Source organism: Zootoca vivipara, chromosome 2 (genome assembly GCF_963506605.1).
Source record: "Zootoca vivipara chromosome 2, rZooViv1.1, whole genome shotgun sequence".
NCBI classification, from domain to species: Eukaryota; Metazoa; Chordata; class Lepidosauria; order Squamata; family Lacertidae; genus Zootoca; species Zootoca vivipara.
The window spans coordinates 19,824,550-19,844,998 of NC_083277.1; the positions used below are offsets into that span (position 1 = coordinate 19,824,550).

Sequence of the window (20,449 nt, forward strand, 5' to 3'; positions counted from 1 at the left end):
GGGAATTTCCCTTTTAAAAAAGGGAGAACTTGACAGCTATATGGACCCATTTACAGTATTAAGCCTCCTGCACCCCCCACCCCAAGCCCACAATCTGGAAGCACCCCAGGACAGAATGGGCTCGCCTTTCATTTTTTCTTGGGTGCCTCTTAGCACATGGGTGGGAGCCCTCTGGGGACCGCAGAGGGAATCAAGGCTGGGAAGCGGCCAATTTGGATCTAACTTTCCTCACTTCTGTTCTAGGCATTGTATTATGAGCACCACGACAGCTTGCGCAAAAAAGTGTGCCCTTTCCGGGATCAGCCAGAGGCCTGTGAGTCTTGCTTTATTCTGACAGCACGGCTCTGCCAATGCTGTCTAGCTCTGTTGATGCTAGGGCTGCATGGCTATTATGGCCATAGTGTTTATTTTAGGTAGGTAAGGTCTGCTGTGGAGGACAGGCATGCCAAATTTATTTGCTAGCCTCTGCTCCTGTGCTTCCAGGTCATGTGGCCAGCATGACAAAGCCGCTTCTGGCGAACCAGAGCAGCACACGGAAACGCCGGTTACCTTCGTGCTGTAGCGGTACCTATTTATCTACTTGCACTTTGATGTGCATTCGAACTGCTAGGTTGGCAGGAGCTGGGACCGAGCAACGGGAGCTCACCCCGTCGCAGGGATTCGAACCGCCGACCTTCTGATCGGCAAGTTCTAGGCTCTGTAGTTTAACCTACAGCGCCACCTGTGTTAATGCATTTACTTGGGTATAAAAATGAGGTGCTATTGGTGTCTCCCCCCCCCCCCCGTTTTTTGTTTTGCTGGAGGTGCCTACTTGATTCAATAAAAAGAGAGAGCCAATGTGATGTAGTGGTTAAAGGGCACTACTTGAACTAGCTAGTTCTGGGTAATAATAATAATAATAATAATAATAATAATAATAATAATAATAAATTATTTATACCCTGCCCATCTGAGCGACTTCCAACAAAATATTAAAAATACAATAAAACATCAAACATTAAAAACTTCCCTAAACAGGGGTGCCTCCAGATGTCTTCTAAAAGTCAGAGAGTTGTTTATTTCCTTGACATCTGATGGGAGGGCGTTCCGCAGGGCAGGCACCACCACCAAGAAGGCCCTCTGCCTGGTTCCAACAGCATGCACTGGGCCACAGGGACCTCATCCCTGCTATAAGGTATCAGTGTCTATTGGGTACTCAACAGTCTAATCACATCCCCCCCCCCCGCCACCTCGGCTCCTGCCTCTCTTCTAGATGGTCCAGATCTGTGGTCCTCGGTGCACATTCGTGACTACAGCAACAGCGGCAAGGCTGAAATGGCTATGTCTCTGAGCGGCAGCTGCCCGCTTCATCCTACTGCGTCCCTGTGCTGGAAAGAAAGCGCCACTCCGGGTGCGGCCTGTCAAGACATCCCCAATTCCACAGTCACAGGATTACGTCAGGTGAAGTGGTGGGGCCGTCATACTAGGAGCTCGGTGGGGTGGTAACGGGTAACGATCCAAGGATGCTCTTATGGTGACGTTCATTTGGAACTGATGCCTGTCTTCCCTACCTGCTTGTGGCACATGTAGGGTTGCCAGACTCAATAGAGGACAGGACTTCTGTGCCTTTAATTGCCCTGCTCTCCTTTGAGTCTGGAAACCTTAAAGAGAAACCAGCAGACCCTTTGTTTAATTTCCAAGCAAAGGGTCTGCTGGTTTCACTTTAAGGTTTCCAGACTCAAAAGAGAGCAAGGCAATTAAAGGCACAAAGGTCCTGTCCTCTATTGAGTCTGGCAACCCTAGGCACATGGAGGGATATTTAGCTGCTGAATCATTGCTTGATGCCTTTGAGGCACCAAGGCAGGGGGTTGGCAAGCCTGTTTCCACAAACAAGTGGTTCAGGCTTAGCAGGATGTGCTCATTAAGGGTAAATACGTATTGGCGCTCCTTGCCCACTGTAAAGAGTAAAAGAGGGGAGATTGGAGTGTTTAAAGGATGGCTGAACTGGAGGAAGCGTTAGGGCTTGTCAACACGTCCACTTGTTTCGTGCCTTGAAAGCACAGGTTCAAGCAGTTTCCCACTTGTCCTGTGCTTTTTTGTGCTGGGAGCCAGCGTGGCGTAGTGGTTAAGAGCGATGGGCTCATAATCTGGTGAACCGGGTTTGCTTGGGCTAGTCACAGGCACCATGGTGCGACGGATCCCTCCGGCGCCCCCGCCCCGTTTCACAGCGCGGCAGGCGGACGCCGCTGCGCTGCGCCACCCAGCCTGCTATAGGGCCGGCCCTGGGCCAGGGGGTGCTGCCTGCCCCCTGTTGCGACGCCCCTGCGCGCAGCAGAGGCGGCCCCAGGCCTGCGCGCCTCCGGAGAGCGGCCTGAAGCCGCTGAACAGTGGAGGCGCGCCTGGGGCAGCCTCAGCCGCGCCTCTCAGCGGGCGCAGCGGCGCCCCTGGTGGCCTGGCGCCCCGTGCCACCAGAGGCGGGCCTAGAGCTGGCCCTGGCTAGTCACATTTCTCTGAAGTCTCTCAGCCCCACTCACCTCACAGAGTGTTTGTTGTGGGAGAGGAAGGGAAAGGAGATTGTTAGCCGCCTTGTGACTCCTTAAGGGGAGTGAAAGGTGGGATATCAAGTCCAAACTCTTCTTCTTATTTTCCCAAGGAATAATAATAATAATAATAATTTTATTATTTGCACCCTGCCCATCTGACTGGGTTGCCCCAGCCACTCTGGGCGGCTTCCAACATATATAAGAACATAATAAAACATTACTCATTAGAAAGCTTCCCTTCAATGCTGTATTGCAGCAAATGCCAATCTGTTGGTCCTGCTCGCTGGAGTGGATGGGAGATGGATGCCAGCAACATCTGAAAAGTCACAGATTCATCACCCTTGCCATGTTGGGTTGTGGAAATGGATATAGGAGAGAAGATAACGAAGTACTTTTGAAATGATCTTATTGTGCCTTATTGCTTAGAGGTCTTGCATACTAAGTGATAGGTGGATATTGCAAATAAACCATCAAGATTATCCTTGTGTGTGTTTTTTCTTTCCCTAGGAGTATATCTTGGAGGAGGTGGATGTTCACCCTCAGCTCTGCTTCAAGGTGAGGCCTGCTCCCCAGTTGCTACTCGCACCGGACACTTGCAAGCCGGTTACCTAGTGCCAGATCTTCTTCTCTGCCCAAAACTGTTGCCACTTGCAGCCGTCTGGACTCTGCACAGTCTCAGGAAAGCAACGGAAAGCTTGGGAGTTGCATTATCATCATAGGATTGAGTAGATAGCATTGGGATGTAGATGTTTGTGTGCTTTTTAAAAAAAAGTGAACTTCACTTCTGTTCTTGCGGAAGGATGCCCTGATCTGGACAAGCTGGTCCTTATCCAAGGGATGTCCTCTCAAGGCTCATCTAGGCTTGTCCCATGCCTAGAAAGCCCAAGCCCGAGGTACAGATGAGCTCTCAGTCCCTGCTGGGGTTTTCCCATACGTCGCAGAGTATGAAAAGGGTCGCATTTAATAATAATAATAATAATAATAATAATAATAATAATAATATATTATTATTTATACCCCGCCCATCTGGCTGGGTTTCCCCAGCCACTCTGGGCGGCTTCCAACCAAATATTAAAAACAGTACAGCATCAAACATTAAAAACTTCCCCAAACATAAGCCTTTGAAAGCATCATGCTTTTGTCCAAAGGAAGACAGACCCTGTGATGTGGAGTGCAGTCATATGAAGGTTGACTCAGGAGGAAGTTCCACTGTGTCCTATGGGGCTGACTCTCTTATAAATCTATTTTTATTGGGTTTTACATTGCAAATTTAAATTCAAACATTAAACATCATCATCATTGAGGACTTCCTGAATCCTTTGACTCCCCTCCACCCATCCATGGTTACCATTTTCAATCTTTCCCCACTGCTTCACTTATTTTCTCTATTTTTCCTTATATAATCCAATTTTACCTTAGTTTTTAGTACATTGCAAATGTTATCCAAATCCTGCTGAATTTTTTAGTTGTTTACAGTGTACATGGATGGGGCTGACTCTCAAGTCTGCAGTCTTAGGGGCTCCAGATGAGCCGTGGTCGTGGGCCATAGCTGCCAAGTCTCCCGTTTTCCCCGGAAACCACCGTTTTTCCAGCTGTCCCCAGCCGAAAAAACGGATTTTTTTGTTTCCCCCCGGTTTATTCTGGCGCGGCGGCCATTTTGGAACTGGGCGGGGCATGCTCAGAAGTGACTTTTGATGCTGCTCTGCCCAGTTCCAAAATGGCTGCAGCACGACTTCTGGTGCGACGGCCATTTTGGAACTGGGCACAGCAGCATCAAAAGTCACTTCTGAGCATGCTCCGCCCAGTTCCAAAATGGCCGTCGCGCTACTTCTGGTATGCTACTTCCGGTGGGTCCCTTATTTTTCAGAGAGGAACTTGGCAGGTATGGTCGTGGGCTCAAACTGCAAACATCTAGTTAGGACATTGGGAAGAACTTAGGCACATAGGAAGCTGCCTTATACTGAGTCATCACACCATGGGTCCTTCTACCTCCACATTGCCTGCGCTGGCTGGTAGTGGCTCTCCAAGGTTTCAGACAGGATATTCTCACCATGATCTGGAGATGCCAAGGATTGAACTTGGGACCTTCTGCGTGCAAGGTGGACGTTCTACCGCTGAGCTACAGCTATGATGTCCTAGCGACTGGCTAGATGTTGGTGCACTGGGACAGGTTGCTTTCAGGGGTGCCGCAGAATCTTCATTGCTGGAGGTCAGGGATGTGGCGCAGCGGTAGAGCACCTGCTGCTTTGAAGGCAGCAGATCCCTGGTTCGATCCCCAGCATCTCCAGGTAGGGCTGGGAGGAGTCTGAAATCCCGGAAGGCCATTTCCCAGCCATTGTAGACAGTAGTGAGCAAGATGGATCAACGGTTAGACTCGTTCAAAAGCACCTCCCCGTGTCTTTTATAAGAGCAGGTTTGGACAAATACTTGATGGTTTTAGTTTTAAGTTGGTGAAATATACTCGGAATCGAGAGTGAATTTCATGCTCTTTATTCAGCTCGTAGTCATCAAGGAGAAGAAGAGAAGAAGAATGCGCTTTTCCCAAAACCATCTCCTTATATACATTATTTACACAATGGGCTTTGCGTGATTGGCTACTTCAGGGCTACACCTGTGGGCCAATCAGTTTGTGGATTGACTTCTGCCAGCTGCCTGATTGGCTGCTCCTGCAGGCCAATCAGGTTGCGGATTCACTTCCACTTGGAGTATGATTGGGTGGCTCCTGCGGACCAATCAGACTGCTGATTCTGGATCCTATTGTTCTATGGTTCAGCTCAGTACATAACAGTTGGCTTGATCGATGAGATCAATTCAAGTCCTATACAGTGGTACCCTTGGTAGTCGAACGGAATCCGTTCCGGAAGTCTGTTCGACTCCCAAAACATTTGGAAACCAAGGCGCGGCTTCCGAAGCCGCGCCGGACGTTGGGGTTCCAAAGAACGTTCCCAAACCGGAACAATCACTTCGGGGGTTGCAGCGTTTGACTCATAAGGCTTTTGGGATCCAAGGTACGACTGCATTCAAGGTTGTCCATCACTGGAGGAATGGGGAGGTGGGTTTTCTTTCCCGCTAAAGTCGTTTGTTGTATCCCCTCCTGAAGGAAGGCAGGGGGATACGGTAGAATTGAGGACTCCTGCTGATTTTGCTGTTCTTTCATTCTGTGAGCGAGTTGCTGGTTTGGTTTAACCAGCCCCGGCTCTTCCAGTGATCCAGTGTCTTTGCTGTCTTTTCTAGTTTTCCTACAGACACAGCAGTCACATTGAGTGCCCGCTCCAGAAAGGTGAGTCTGCAGCTCAAACCTGCTGGTTTGGTATCGCAGGATAATGGGGAGGTGGTGATTGGGGCAAGGGAGGTGATTCCTTCTCACTGACCCAGAGATCATGCTCATGCCTGTGTCTGTACATTCCTTGCGCATCATGACAGCACTCAGACGCAGGCTGACTGGTAGGGCGGAAGGCAAGGGGGCTGACAGTAGATGGCGCCAGAGCCAATGACAGCCAGAGCCAACTGATTCTGGTTTTGTTTCCATTCTCCTCCATGCTAAGTCTTTAAAGGAACACTAAGGAAGAGGATAGAGGCTGACAGCCACTGCTTTCTCTGGATTGGCTGTAAGGAGGCAGGCTTGTAAGGGCAGTTAATGGCACGATAGCCTGCTTTGAGATTAGTCCCCTGCAACCCTAATGCTCAGACGGAGTCTCCGTCTTTGCCTCCCTGCAACATAATGTTGCACACCACCCCAATCTCATGAGCAGTGAGAGATTTCAGGGGTTGCAGACGCTCGCCCAAGAGTTGAGAGCCCACCCTGCTACGTGTGATTTTCCCACCCCCTTTCAAGATGCCAGGAATTAACCTGGCACCTTTTACAAACGAATTGCAGGCTGTAGCTCTGGGTTACAGCCCTTTTGCACGTTGTTGCTCAAGTTTTCTGTCCAGGGAGAAAAGCTGTGCAGAAAAACTGATCCGTAGTATTTTTGTTGCGGGGGTACAGGCCTCTGTTAGGGAGGAGTGAATCCTGATCAGCTGATGTTGTTTTGCGGCATTTTTTGTGACTGGTAGCTGCCCAGCTGTTAGTGTAAAACAGGGGTCAGCAAACTTTTTCAGCAGGGGGCAGGCTCACTGTCCCTCATACCTTGTGGGGGGCCGGACTATATTTTTTTGGGGGGGGAATGAACCGTCCGTGGGACGGATTTAAAAGGCGATTGGGCCAGATCCAGCCCCCGGGCCTTAGTTTGCCTACACATGGTGTAAACGCACGGTCCTCTTAACCGGCAGAAAATATGTTGACCATAAACAATGAATGAATGAAACAAAAGACTTCCTTGGTGTTTGTAGTCAGTCTAAAGCAGGGTGAAGATTCTCGCCCCAATGTTGTTTTGTGAAAACAGAATGGCTTGTTATGTGGATTTTAAAGTTGATTGTTCCGGCTTAGTTTTGAGCAGTTTTGTAACTTGTTTCCTCTAATCTGGAAGAGCTGTGTTTGCATTGTTAACATTGAAACGCAATTGCACCCTCATGTGGTGAAGTAGTGGAAACAATGCTCACAGCCTACAGTTATACTGTAGGCGGCGCTGAACTAACCGCAAAGATACCTATCTATGTTTTGCCCCTGCTTTAGTTTTTTAAAAACCCGTGTTGATTTGGATGTGTTGCTTAAACTCCACCCTCTGGGATATATTTTATGCATGTATGATGTTGTTATACAGGCAACTCCCTGACTTACGCGGGGGTTACGTTCCAAGGCACCGTGCGTTTAAGTGAAATTGCGTATATTCGAAACACCATTCGAAAAGCCTTGAAACACCCCATTTCACCTCCACCCTGTTCTGCCCTTTTCTGTGAAGTTTTTGTGACGTTTTCAGGTCACTTTCGGGTTCGGTCACACACATATCAGATGCGGCTAAAATCTAATTTATGTAAGAATCTAATTTTTTGTTAAAATTGCAACCATATGCCTAAAAAGGTCTGAGACATTATAACAACTTGGTGCCGTTCTTTCTTCCTAGACCCTGCCTGGAATGTGTCTATGAGTGTCAAGCCTTGGCAGCTCCACTTGCATTTTCATTCTCGCGCACCAGCATCCTTCAGCTCGGCCTTATGTCAGAAGCAATCTCCAGGCCAGTGTGAGCCTGAGCCTCCTGTCTACACCATCACCCATGTAAGTGACTTTTGGAGCTGGAGAGGAGGAGGGTTAACTTGGGTTGGGATCCACCCGGACTGGCCCAAACCAACAAAATTAATTTCAGAAGGGACAAATGTGAGGTTTCTGCACTTAGGCAGGAAGAACCTGCTGGACAAATGTAAGATGGGGGACACCTGGCTTTGCCAGAAGTGCGTGTGAAAAGGATCTAGGCGGGTCTTAGTGGACCACAAGCTGAACATGAGTCAGCACTGTGATGCAGCAGCAAAAAAAGCTAATCCTATTCTAGGCTGCATCAGCAGAAGCATAGTGTCCAGATCAAGGGAAGTCATAGTACTGCTCTATTCTGCCTTGGTCCAACTGCACCTGGAGTACTGTGGCAAATTCGGGGTACCACAATTTAAGAAGGATATCGGCAAGCTGGAACGTGTGCAGAGGTGGGCGACCAAGATGATCAAGAGTCTGGAAACCAAGACTTGTGAGGAACAGTTGAAGGAGCTTGGTATGTTCAGCCTGGAAAAGAGAACACCGAGAGAAGAAGAAGAGTTTGGATTTGATATCCCGCTTTATCACTACCCGAAGGTGTCTCAAAGCGGCTAACATTCTCCTTTCCCTTCCTCCCCCACAACAAACACTCTGTAAGGTGAGTGGGGCTGAGAGACTTCAGAGAAGTGTGACTAGCCCAAGGTCACCCAGAAGCTGCATGTGGAGGAGCGGGGTCGCGAACCCAGTTCCCCAGATTATGAGTCTACCACTCTTAACTGTCGGCATTTCGCCCGAGGGCTAGCGGTGAGTCTGCCCCCAGGCGCGCCAATGTAATATGCGACTGTCCTCCATGCAGTTGAAGGACAGCACACACAGATAAAGAGAGCCATAAAGTAGATTTATAACTACTTTATTTAAAGGCTACATACAAAGTAAAATCCGGAGCTCGGCATTTTGCTTCCAGTCACATCAAGAGCTAGAAGCGAAAGTGAAGTGAATACAATAACATCACATGGGGAGAGAAAAGATAAACATGCGGAAGGCAGAACTTTCATGTGACAATTACCAGTCTTAGTATTTTCTCACGCTTTGCAGCACGGAGTACAAATATCCCAACATTAACCACTGCACCACACTTTAGGAGATATGATGCCATCTTCAGATATCTGGAGCAAGCTTGTTTTCGCCTGCCCTGGAGGGTAGGACTCGAACCAACGGCTTCAAGTTACAAGAAAGGAGATTCCAGCTAAACATCAGGGATATCTTTCTGACAGTACAAGCTGTTCGACAGTGGAATAAAGTCCCCCAGGAGCTGATAGGCTCTCCTCCTTTGGAGGTTTTTAAGCAGAGGTTGGATGGCCATCTGTCGTGGATGCTTTAGCTGAGATTCCTGAATTGCAGGGGGGTTGGACTAGATGACCCTTGGAGTGCCTTCCGACCTTACAATTCTATGATTCCATGATGGGTGAGGGAAGGTGCAGTAAATGGACTGCATTTTTTTCTGGAGTGAGGCAGAGGACTGGGCCTCATGTCCAACTCACCCTTATGTTTTGCAGCAGGAGGGATCAAGCCGGGGAGACCTGGATCTCATCCTTCCTTGGCGGACCTTGACAAGTTGTGTACTGGTAAGGACCAACCTAAGCCCCACCCCACCCTGTATTGTAATATACATTCGATTGTGTCCACTGCTAGTCCTGCCCAGAGGAGTCACCTTGGAGTTAATAGACATAGTTAGCTTAAGTTAATTAATTCCAGTGGGTCTCCTTTGAGTAGGCCTTGCTCAGTAGAGAACAGTTTCTTTCTTTTTTTATAAATTAAATTATTTGGTTTTTCAGATTAAAATTTTACAGCCATGCATCCAACATACAACATAGATTCCAAGCAATCTCTTGGACTTCCCTCCTTCCCTTTGTGGGTCCTACTGTTAATCATTTCTTCCTGCATCTGAAGGAGCGTCTCCACCCCCATCGTTCTGCCCAGACACGGAGGTCCGGCACCGAGGGCCTTCTGGCGGTTCCCTCGTTGTGAGAAGCCAAGTTGCAGGGAACCAGGCAGAGGGCCTTCTCGGTATTGGCGCCCGCCCTCCCATCAGATGTCAAAGAGAAAAACAGCTACCAGATTTTTAGAAGACATCTGAAGGCAGCCTGTTTAGGGAGGCTTTTAATGTTTAATAGATTATTTTATTTTATTTTTCTGTTGGAAGCTGCCCAGAGTGGCTGGGGAAACCCAGCCAGATGGGTGGGGTATAAATAATAAATTATTGTTATTATTTTATAATAATCCAAATCTCTCATCTCTCCACTGTATCCAAAACTCACCCTTAAACTACAAGTGATATTCCAATCCTACTGACGGTTTTAACTATTTACAGTGGTCTTTAAGATAAGTTATAAATTCTCCCCATTCCTTATTAAAATTTCGGTCTTCCTGATTTATGATTCTTCCGGTCATTTTAGCCATTTCGGCATAATCCTTCAACTTGATCTGCCATTCTTCTCTGGTAGGGACTTTATCTTCTTTCCATCTCTGGGCCAATAACATCCACGCAGCCGTATTCGCATACATAAAATAGTATTTTCTGCTCCCTTAGGATTTCAGCACCTAGAATTCCTAAAAGGAAAGCTTCAGGGTTTGTTTGTTTTTTTAGAAAAGATTATTTTAAACTCCCCCCCCCCAGTTTATTGTATTTCATTTCCCAAAATTCTTTTACTACAGTAGAGAACAAAATAAAAAAATTCCTTCAGTAGCACCTTAAAGACCAACTAAGTTTTTATTTTGGTATGAGCTTTCGTGTGCATGCACACTTCGTCAGATACACTTGAAACAGAAGAGTCAGACCCTTATGCATATACAGAGGGTGGGGGTGGGGTGGGTGGGAATAAGTGATGGGCTGATGGGAGTGGTAAACCTGTAGATGGCTGTAAACGACTGCTGATGACTGCAATTGGTCCTGCGGGGAAAAAGCAAGGGCTGAGGCGCTAAAGAAAGCTTGATCATGCATAATGAGATAAGAATCCAATGTCTTTGTTCATCCCAGGTGGCTCCATGGTTTTAAGCTTGGTAATGAGTTATCTGAAGAAGTGTGCATGCACACGAAAGCTCATACCAAAATAAAAACTTAGTTGGTCTTTAAGGTGCTACTGAAGGAATTTTTTTATTTTGCTTCGACTCAGACCAACACGGCTACCTACCTGTACAGTAGAGAACAGTTTCAGCAGTGGGTGGGGCTCGATCCCGGAGACCGGCACCACTGGCCGACTGCTTGACAGTTTGCAAAACGTGTGAGCTACTGCAGTCTTGTGTCACTAAAACCAGTTTCACGTGTTCTGCCTTCTCTCTTCTACTTAGGTCTGGCGTTCTGATGTGCGCTTCGCTGGCAAACAGCTTCTGTGCCCAGATGGTAAGTTGCCATCCCGTATTAGGTTGGGAGTGGGAGGGATTTAAGGAACAGCACCTTGCCCCATTGTAAGGAGTGGCTGCATGTGTCATTTCTTGCGTGATGGAGCCTGGTTGTTTTTCTCAGGGAGCAGTGCTGGGTCCCAGCCATGGGCGTAGCCATGACTTTTGTTAGGAGGGGCAGAACCTCAGTTAGCTATGTATTTTTATTTATTTTTATTGATTTGGGGTGGGGGGAACAGCTGCCCCTCCCTGCCCCCTACCCTTGGCTTTGCCCATGGCCCCAGCTAAATGTGGAACTTTGAAAAGTCTTCTGGGAGAGTAATGAGTCAGAACTAGATGTTCCAGATCTTGTAGTATATATGGAGGCGGGTTGTAGTGCACGAATCACTTGTTCTTTTTGTGCAGGCAGGGATGGGGAACCTGTTTTGTCAGCCAGCGAATGGGGAAAATATCAGTACCCTCTGGGAGAGCATAGAATCATAGAGTTGGAATGAAGACTCTCCAACAAAGGACGGAGTCATAGAATCATAGAATCATAGAGTTGGAAAGAGACCACAAGGGCCATCCAGTCCAACCCCCTGCCAAGCAGGAAACACCACCAAAGCATTCTTGACATATGGCTGTCAATCCTCTGCTTAAAGACCTCCAAAGAAGGAGACTTCACCACACTCCCTGGTAGCAAATTCCACTGCCAAACAGCTCTTACTGTCAGGAAGTTCTTCCTAATGTTTAGGTGGAATCTTCTTTCTTGTAGTTTGAATCCACAGTCCTCAAGGCATGTTGCTGCAATGCTAAGGCTCCCTAGTAGGGTTAGTCATAAGAGGATTAGTAGCACAGATATACCATGGAGAGAAGGGACGGCATCAAAACTTTATATTTTAGGATGGGCAAGTGGGTCCTGCAAGAAAAGGTTGCAGTAGGGAGTGCCCCCATTCAGGTACTGTTATTATTTATGGCACTCCAAGCAAAAGGACAAAAAAAAAAAGTTTGGTTGAAAAAAAAGGGGGGGGTTGTCTGGTGCCTACATGTAATCAGTGATGGTGTCAGGCGGTGCCTCCCTGGGGAGAGTATTCCTTAAGTGTGGAGCCACCACCGAAAAGGCCCGTTCTCACGTTGCCACCCTCCACACCTGTCTTGGAGAGTGCGCAACACAAATAAGGACCTCCGATGATGAATGCAGGCTCTGGGTTGGTTCATGCGGGGTTCCCGTCAGCCCTGCTATCTTCCATAATACTCCATTCCGCCCCCACCCTCCAAGAGGTATTCAGCTCAGTAGCCACTGAGCATGTTCAGCCTTCATTGGTCTGTTTTGGTTCTCTTTGACACACACACACACACACACACACACACGGCCCTTAGATTTATGTACTTATTTTAAAGTGCTCCCGCATACCCCGAGGTTCCCCCAGAGCCTGGCGATAACTCCCCCCTCTAGTGCATGAACGGGTGGTGCAAATTTTGGCTCCATGAAGATCCGCACTCAGAGAATGAGTTTGCTAGGAGCGTTTCGAATGGGAAAAGGGAAACAGCGTACTGTACATAGATCCCTGAGCAGATGGAAAGGTAGTGCAGGATGGTTGTGTTTTCTTGGGTGTTTTATACCTGCTTTCTCACCTATTCCCCCCCCCCACTAGTGACTCACAGGCACTGGGGGCTGCTGGCCTTTGGAGTGAGTCTAGGACTAGTGTTGCTGCTGGTCGCAGCCGTTCTGCTGATTCGCTGTGTTCTGCGCAGGCTTCATAGAGGTAAGAAGCATCGGAGGGATAAGAAGAACTATCATTGTGTGTTTGTGAAAGGGTGGGAAATGCTCAATAATAATAATAATAATAATAATAATAATAATAATAATAATAATATTTATACCCCCGCCCATCTGGCTGGGTTTCCCCAGCCATTGTTGGGTGGCTCCCAAAAGAATACAGTGGTACCTTGGTTTGCAACCGCTTTGGATTACGACCATTTTGGATTACAACCACGTCAAACCCGGAAGTGCATGTTCCTTTTGGGGGGGGGATTACAACCATTTTTTTAAGGGGGGGAGGCCCCATTGGTGAAAGCGCGCCTTGGGTTACAACCTGTTTTGGCTTACAACCGGACCTCTGGAACGGATTATGGTTGTAAACCAAGGTACCACTGTATTAAAACACGATAAAACATCAGCCCTTAAAAACTTCCCTAAACAAGGCTGCCTTCAGATGTCTTCTAAAAGTCAGGTAGTTGCTTATTTCCTTGACATCTTATGGGAGGGTGTTCCACAGGGTTTGCGACACTGCCGCAAAGGCCCTCGGAGCTGGATCTCAGTGTCTGGGCTGAACGATGGGGGTGGAGATGCTCCTTCAGGTATACTGGGCTGAGGCCATTTAGGGCATTAAGGATCAGCACCAACACTTTGAATTGTGCTCGGAAACGTACTGGGAGCCAATGTAGGTCTCTTAGGACCGGTGTTATGTGTTCTCTAAAAACAATTGCGACTCAACTAAAAATCCGTTAACAGAATCATAGAGTTGGAAGGGACCCCGAGGGTCATCTAGTCTAACCCACATTTGGCGTGCAGGAATCAAAACTAAAGCAATCCATGACAGGTGGGACCACCCAACCTCTGCTTAAAATATTCTAAAATCAATTACAACCTATTCAGTGATCTTGAAGGTTGGCCAAGAACAGTATCCTTCAGCCACCACAGGAACACTTTCATAATAATATAATAATAATAATAAATTATTATTTATACCCCGCCCATCTGGCTGGGTTTCCCCAGCCACTCTGGGCGGCTTCCAACAGAAAAATAAAACACAGTGATCTATTAAACATTAAAAGCCTCCCTGAACAGGGCTGCCTTCAGATGTCTTCTAAAAGTCTGGTAGTTGTTTTCCTCTTTGACATCTGTTGGGAGGGCGTTCCACAGGGTAGGCGCCACCACCGAGAAGGCCCTCTGCCTAGTTCCCTGCAACTTAGCTTCTCGCAACGAGGGAACCGCCAGAAGGCCCTCGGTGCTGGACCTCAGTGTCCGGGCAGAATGATGGAAAGTGCAGAACTTTTGTTGGATTGTGTCCCATTTTTACAAAAATCTCCCCTAGCTTAAAAATCAGATGATACTTCATGTATCTCAGATTCCCGCTTGAGGCCTGATCCTGTGGGCCTGCCACCCACCTCCCATAGTCAGCGCGCCCGGGGCTGCAGCTTCGGAGGGGAAAAGAGGGCAGTGGCGAGATTTCCGCGGCACCGTGCGGAAGGAGGCGCAGCTCAAATTCCTCCTTAAATTCCCTTTCAAATTCCTCCTTAAAAATTAATGATTGATGGTGGAAAGAGGTTTCACCTCACTAGGGAGGGCATTCCACAGCTGGGGAGCCACCACTCGAAAGTCCCTGTCAAGGATCAGCAACTTCTTATGAGAAGCACTCCTGATTCCGCTTTCTCCCTTCTCTCCCCAGACGTACCGGACAAGCGCCATTCTCGCCCCATCCTGCTGATCTATTCTCCTGACTCGGAGGAGCACAAGCAGTTGGTGTGCGCTTTTGCGGCGCTGCTACGCTCGGCCCTGGGCTGCCCTGTGCTCTTGGACCTCTGGGAGCTGGGCCATGTGGGGCGGCTGGGCATCTTGCCCTGGGTGTATGCCCAGCGAGAGCAAGTCAGCAAGGAGCAGGGCCAGGTTCTGCTACTGTGGAGCGTCGGCAGCGCCCGCGCCTACGGGCTGTGGCAAGGGAAGGCCGCCAGGTGCGGCGGCGTGAAGGCACCGGAGCCCCACGACCTGTTTGGGGCGGCCATGGCCTGCTTGAAAGGCGAACTGCAGGGGGCACCTGGGGCTGTGCGAGGAAAGGGCGACTGGGTCATCGCCTACTTCAGCAAACTGTGCGGCCGGCGCAACATCCCTCGGGCCTTGCACTTCCTTCCTCGATACCGCCTGCCTCAGGAACTGCCAGGCCTGGTCAGGGTGCTTCAGGGCCCTTCCAGCTCGGCCCCAAGATGGCTCCGCGCCAGCGCTAAGGCCCTGGTACGCCGCCTGCTCAAGGCCGAGAGGAGGAAAGCTCCGCAGAGCCAGAGGCATCAGCCTTGGAGGTCGGCCACGGAGAAATTTGCGAGCTCCCTGGTCCCTTTTGCTCCTCATCCCAAACTGCGCAGGCCGAGCTGCGCTTGAGTGGCTGCACTTGAGGAGAGACACGCATCCCGGTGGCGAACGTGTCAGGTTGTGAAATGGAGCTCTCCCCCATTACAAAACCTAGGAAGCCAGGCATTTGCAGCCTGCTAGGTCTGCGGATGCGAAAAGGATGTGTCCTAAGCTAAAGGAGAGGCTGCTCTGCTTGCTAAGGAAGTCCAGGGCCTTTTGAGTCCCAACGCCACGAAAGAGCGGCCAAACTCAGCCAAGTTGGAGGCTTCTCCACCGGCTAGGCCTCGTCTTGCACAGCGGTTAAGGGAACGGTTGCCGTGGAAATGATGGTGTGGTGCAAGTTAATGCCGGTCACGGCACAGAAAAGGTCAGGAGGCCGCTGTGTGGCACTGGCGCCAGAAGAGGGGCTGTGCAATATTGGAGTTGTGTCTTGCCATGTGTAATTTATGTGACGCTGCAATCACCCCAAGAGAGGTGCTCTGGAGGACCGTCGTATCGGCCCTACTGCAACTGAATTGGCTAACTGGAAACCTTAAACTGATCACCGGTGGGTCATTTCAGGGCTGTAGCCGCAGGACTCACCCTCCCCCCCCCCACCTCTGCATTTTCTGCTTTCATTTTAAAAGTGGGTTTCTCTAGCAATTTAACTTGTGAATATATGAGGGGAAGTGTGGAGGCAGCATTCTGTAAGCTATTAAGGAATATACAATTAAGTAACTACAAATCTATCAAGCTACCTGTTTTGGTCACCAGTCTGCCTCTCGTCCGAATAAGTTCAAAGCAAGCATGTCACTAAGGATTACGTTGAGGGAACGCTTTTTTGTTTTGCCGTGTGTTTGTCAAATGTGTTTGGGGGTATTTTTTTATAGGAGTCCTTATGTTCTTGTTTTTTTCTGTTTGGAATATGATAAAAAAATTACTTTATGAACACACACGCATCTTTGATATATAGATCACTTCTGTGCTTGGGGTGTACGTACAATACCATTCAACCTTGAAAAGCCAGATCAAGACCTGTCCTGTTGCAATGCACACATAACTTGATTACGTATTACAGAACTTGGGGTGCTTCTAGACGTGAGCTTGTTAAGCTTGCAGATGTGTCACCGAGGTATCACAAACAAGTCTTCACAATGAACATTAAATTAGAGCTTTTGATGGTGATACCAGCCACGGCCAGGGGGTGGGGCAGGCTGTTAATACCTGTTTTCAATTGATAGTAAAACGTACCGGTATATGCTTGCTGTCAGAGTTGTTATGACTACTCCTGAGTAACGACCTGCCACATGCTTGTCTTTCAAAAGTCTCTATTAGTGCACATTATTTACAGTGTAGCGAGCTGTTGGTTTCACGTCTCCTCATTCCGAATCAGAATCCGGCACTGCCCCTTTTCGCGATTTTGACCAACATAAAAGCCTCGGGACAGTGAATCTCCTCCCTTTTCTCCTCCTTCTCAATACCGGTGTCGGGGGGGGAGGGTCTACGCTCTGCCCTGTTCCTGTCCACCCTTCCCGCCTCTCTCTCTCTCTTCCTGCCTGTGGAGCAGGGGCTCTCCAGTGCTACCAGAGCCCTGGCACTCCTTCTCCGTCTCCTGACTCATCCCTTCAGGCTCCTCGCTTTCCTGACTGCTCGGAGACGGGCTGCTTCTGATTGGGGGGGGGGTTCTCTGTAATCCCTACCCCTTACTTTCTCAATTACTGGCATTGCCTCTAAGCCCTTGTAGATGTAGATTGCAGGTGTAAACAGAAGACACAATAAGGTGCATGGTTTCTATGTGACACACACTTAGCAGTGCTGCCCGTAGATCAAAAGACCTTTGTTTGCCGCTGGTGACTGAGGGCGTGGTGGCACCTCCTAGCACCAGGCACCAGTCTGTCCTGATTGCCTCTCTTGATTTTGGCCAAACAGAAGCGCACAGGTGGGAAAGAATAACCTTTTAAACCAAGCTCTTTCTCCTCTAGTACAGAGGTTGGGAAATGGGGGGGCCCTCCAGATGTTTGCTGAACTACAACTCCCATCAGCCTCGGGCAGAATGGGATGATGGGAGTTGTAGTCCAATGGCCTCTGGAGAGCCAGAGGTTTTCCATCCCTTCTGTAGTATAAATGGGAACTGCGGACCCTTGGGCCCAGGGTGTCAGTGGGCCCCTTAATTTCTTCCTCAAGCCACACTCACCCCTCCTTCTTGGCTTCACTCTTTCAAAGTACAGTGGGACCTTGGTTTACAATCATAATCCGTTCCGGAGGTCCGGTTGTAAACCAAAACAGGTCTTTCGCCAATGGGGCCTCCCCCCCAAAAAAGGGGGGTGTTGTAATTCCAAAAAAAGGTACACACACTTCCGGGTTTGACATGGTTGTAATCCAAAACGGTTGCAAACCAAGGTATCACTGCAAAACAGATCTCAAGTCATCTTGCAAAAAAGAAAACAATGTGAAATGTCGAACTTTCGAAATGATGCTTGTCATTTCCTCATTATTCAGTAGATACTCCACTCCCATGCATCTAAAAATAACCCGTGTCTCTCTGCTGTTCTGTCACTTTACACTTCCTTCTTTGGAGATAACATTTTTGTACAGGCAAAGTATGAAAATAAAAGTTTGTTTCTTTGTTTAAGAGTATTTATACTCCTATCCTGATGAACTACCCAGTGATCTTCAGGTGAAGGGCAGTATAAAAAAATAATAATGAAGCAATAAATAAATTATACCCTGCCTACTGACCTCAAGGCAGTTTAGAACAGGCACCCCCAAACTGCGGCCTTCCAGATGTTTTGGCCTACAACTCTCATGATCTCTAGCTAACAGGACTAGTGGTCAGGGGTGATGGGAATTGTAGTCCAAAACATCTGGAGGGCCGAAGTTTGGGGATGCCTGGTTTAGAACATAGTAAGTATGCATCTTGCACACAATTAATTTGTGTTCATTCAGCTTTATGTGTGTGGCAAAAAAGAGGGAAAACGACATTCCCACCCACCATAGATAGATAGATAGATAGATAGATAGATAGATAGATAGATAGATAGATGATAGATAATTTTAGCTTTAGGTGCGATCCCTGGAACATAACCCCCGCATAAATTATGGGTGTGAAAAAGGGAAAAGGTAAAGGACCCCTGGACGGTTAAGTCCAGTCAAAGGTGACTATGAGGTGTAGCGCTCATCTTGCATTTCAGGCCGAGGGAGCCGGCGTTTGTCCACAGACAGCTTTCCGGGTCATGTGGCCAGCAGGACTAAACCACTTACGGCGCAATGATGGAACACTGTGATGGAAGCCAGAGTGCACGGAAACGCCGTTTCCCTTCCCGCCATAGCGATACCCATTTATCTACTTGCACTGGTGTGCTTTCAAACTGCTAGGTTGGCAGGAGCTGGGATAGAGCAATGGGAGCTCACCCCGTCGTGCGGATTCGAACCACCAACCTTCCGATCGGCAAGCCCAAGAGACTCGGTGGTTTAGACCACAGCTTCGCCACCCACATCCCTTGTATACGGGTGTACTGCTATACATATAAAACACAATAAAGTAGATACAGAAGTCGCCACAGCAGGACAAAGGTATGTGTGAGAGCCCCCTCTCCTTGTTCTCCAATGTTCCAACAAATGCCATTCTGTGGCTGAATCTCCTGGATATTGAAGCAGCCACATGTTAGTCCCCCACAGACCAGGACGTCCTCCCTGTGTGGCTGCTGTTGGTGTCTCCCACAGCCCTGGTGGCAGATACTTGAAAAAACAACATCCATTCCATAACATAAAAAGACCTATCTACTGCCACATCCTGTTCCCATGGGGGTCAACCGGATGATCTTGCAGGAAACTTGCATGCAGGCACCAAGGGCAACTGTGTTCGTTGCCTGGTGATTCCCACTGGTGATAAACAGAGGCATTTTGCTTCCAATGGTGGAGCATAGGCATTCTGGCTAGTAGCCCCTGAAAGCCTTATTTCTTTAACAAAACAGGATCCTATATCATTTCGGACAACAAATGCATATATAAAATGTACACACATATGAGCCGAATACTGCACAGGTTCGTAAAGGTAAAGGGACCCCTGACCATTAGGTCCAGTCGTGACCGACTCTGGGGTTGCGCGCTCATCTCGCATTATTGGCTGAGGGAGCCGGCATATAGCTTCCAGGTCATGTGGCCAGCATGACAAAGCCGCTTCTGGCAAACCAGAGCAGCACATGGAAACGCCTGTTTACCTTCCCGCTGTAGCGGTTCCTATTTATCTACTTGCATTTTGACGTGCTTTCGAACTGCTAGGTTGGCAGGAGCTGGGACCAAGCAACGGGAGCTCACCCCGTCACAGGGATTCGAACCGCCGACCTTCTGATCAGCAAGCCCTAGGCTCAGTGGTTTAACCACAGCGCCACCTGGGTCCCCGCACAGGTTCCTAAGACAACAATTTTATATCTAGATAAAAAAAAATCCTTCCAGTAGCACCTTAGAGACCAACTGTAAGTTTGCTCCTGGTATGAGCTTTCGTGTGCATGCACACTTCTTTGGATAATCTAGAATTATTCATGCTCCATGTAAATGAATAATCCAGGGGCGTAGCCAGGATCAAAGCTAGGGGGGGGCAAGCCATGGTCGTTCAGGGGCGGGGCCAAGGCACGGAAGGGGAGGGGCCACAAAGTGGGCGGGGCTAAAGGGCCAGCAGGCCTGATGATATCGTGGCGGCGGTAGCAGCGGCCACCTTGTGCTTCTGGGGCTGGTAGCGTTGGCGGCTACCCTGCTTGGCTGGAGAGGACGGGAGGGTCGGGCAGGCGAGAGGGGGTGGCAGGGCGGGCGAGGGCGAGGCAAGACACGGCCGCAGCCACAACGGCTCCGAGGCGTTGCTGCATATCAGCATAATATTTCAACCATGGTTCAAGCCCCACCTTAGGAAAAAAATCCTGCATTGCAGGGGGTTGGACTAGATGACCCTTGTGGTCCCTTCCGACTACAATTCTATGATTCTATTGATATATTACCATAGCATATGCATCATTCTGCTTTCTTGAATTGTCCTACTCCTAGGCATAGCATCCAACTCCTAGAGGCCTAGGTGCCCCCCCCCAATTACTGGTAAATACCGTATTTGAAAGAGTCATCCCCCCCATGTTGATGGGCTTTCTATGTGGGGCTTATCTGCCCCCCCCCCGTATTTTATTAAGGATGGAAGAGGGAGGGAAGGAAGGAAGAAATAGAGAGAGAGATAACTCATATTTGTGGGTGTCTCTGGATGCCGCTGTGATGCTGGAACTCTGCAGCAAGAGGACGGGAGGGTCGGGCAGGCGAGAGGGGGTGGCAGGGCGGGCGAGG

General features: G+C 48.8%; 1 protein-coding gene across 6 annotated transcripts in view; it reads left to right on the forward strand.

Annotated features, from left to right (window-relative positions):
• Positions 1-19,685, forward strand: part of IL17RE (interleukin 17 receptor E) — a 58,244-nt gene extending 38,559 nt beyond the window's left edge. For all 6 annotated transcript variants that reach the window (XM_060271256.1, XM_060271254.1, XM_060271253.1 and 3 more), the window contains 9 exons: positions 244-313; positions 1,253-1,440; positions 3,030-3,077; positions 5,757-5,802; positions 7,526-7,677; positions 9,201-9,269; positions 10,993-11,044; positions 12,678-12,788; positions 14,475-19,685. In XM_060271256.1, the coding sequence (XP_060127239.1) occupies positions 244-313; positions 1,253-1,440; positions 3,030-3,077; positions 5,757-5,802; positions 7,526-7,677; positions 9,201-9,269; positions 10,993-11,044; positions 12,678-12,788; positions 14,475-15,178 (1,440 nt within the window). In that variant the 3' untranslated portion in view covers positions 15,179-19,685. The remainder of the gene's footprint in view (positions 1-243; positions 314-1,252; positions 1,441-3,029; positions 3,078-5,756; positions 5,803-7,525; positions 7,678-9,200; positions 9,270-10,992; positions 11,045-12,677; positions 12,789-14,474) is intronic.
• Positions 19,686-20,449: the final 764 nt, after the last annotated feature.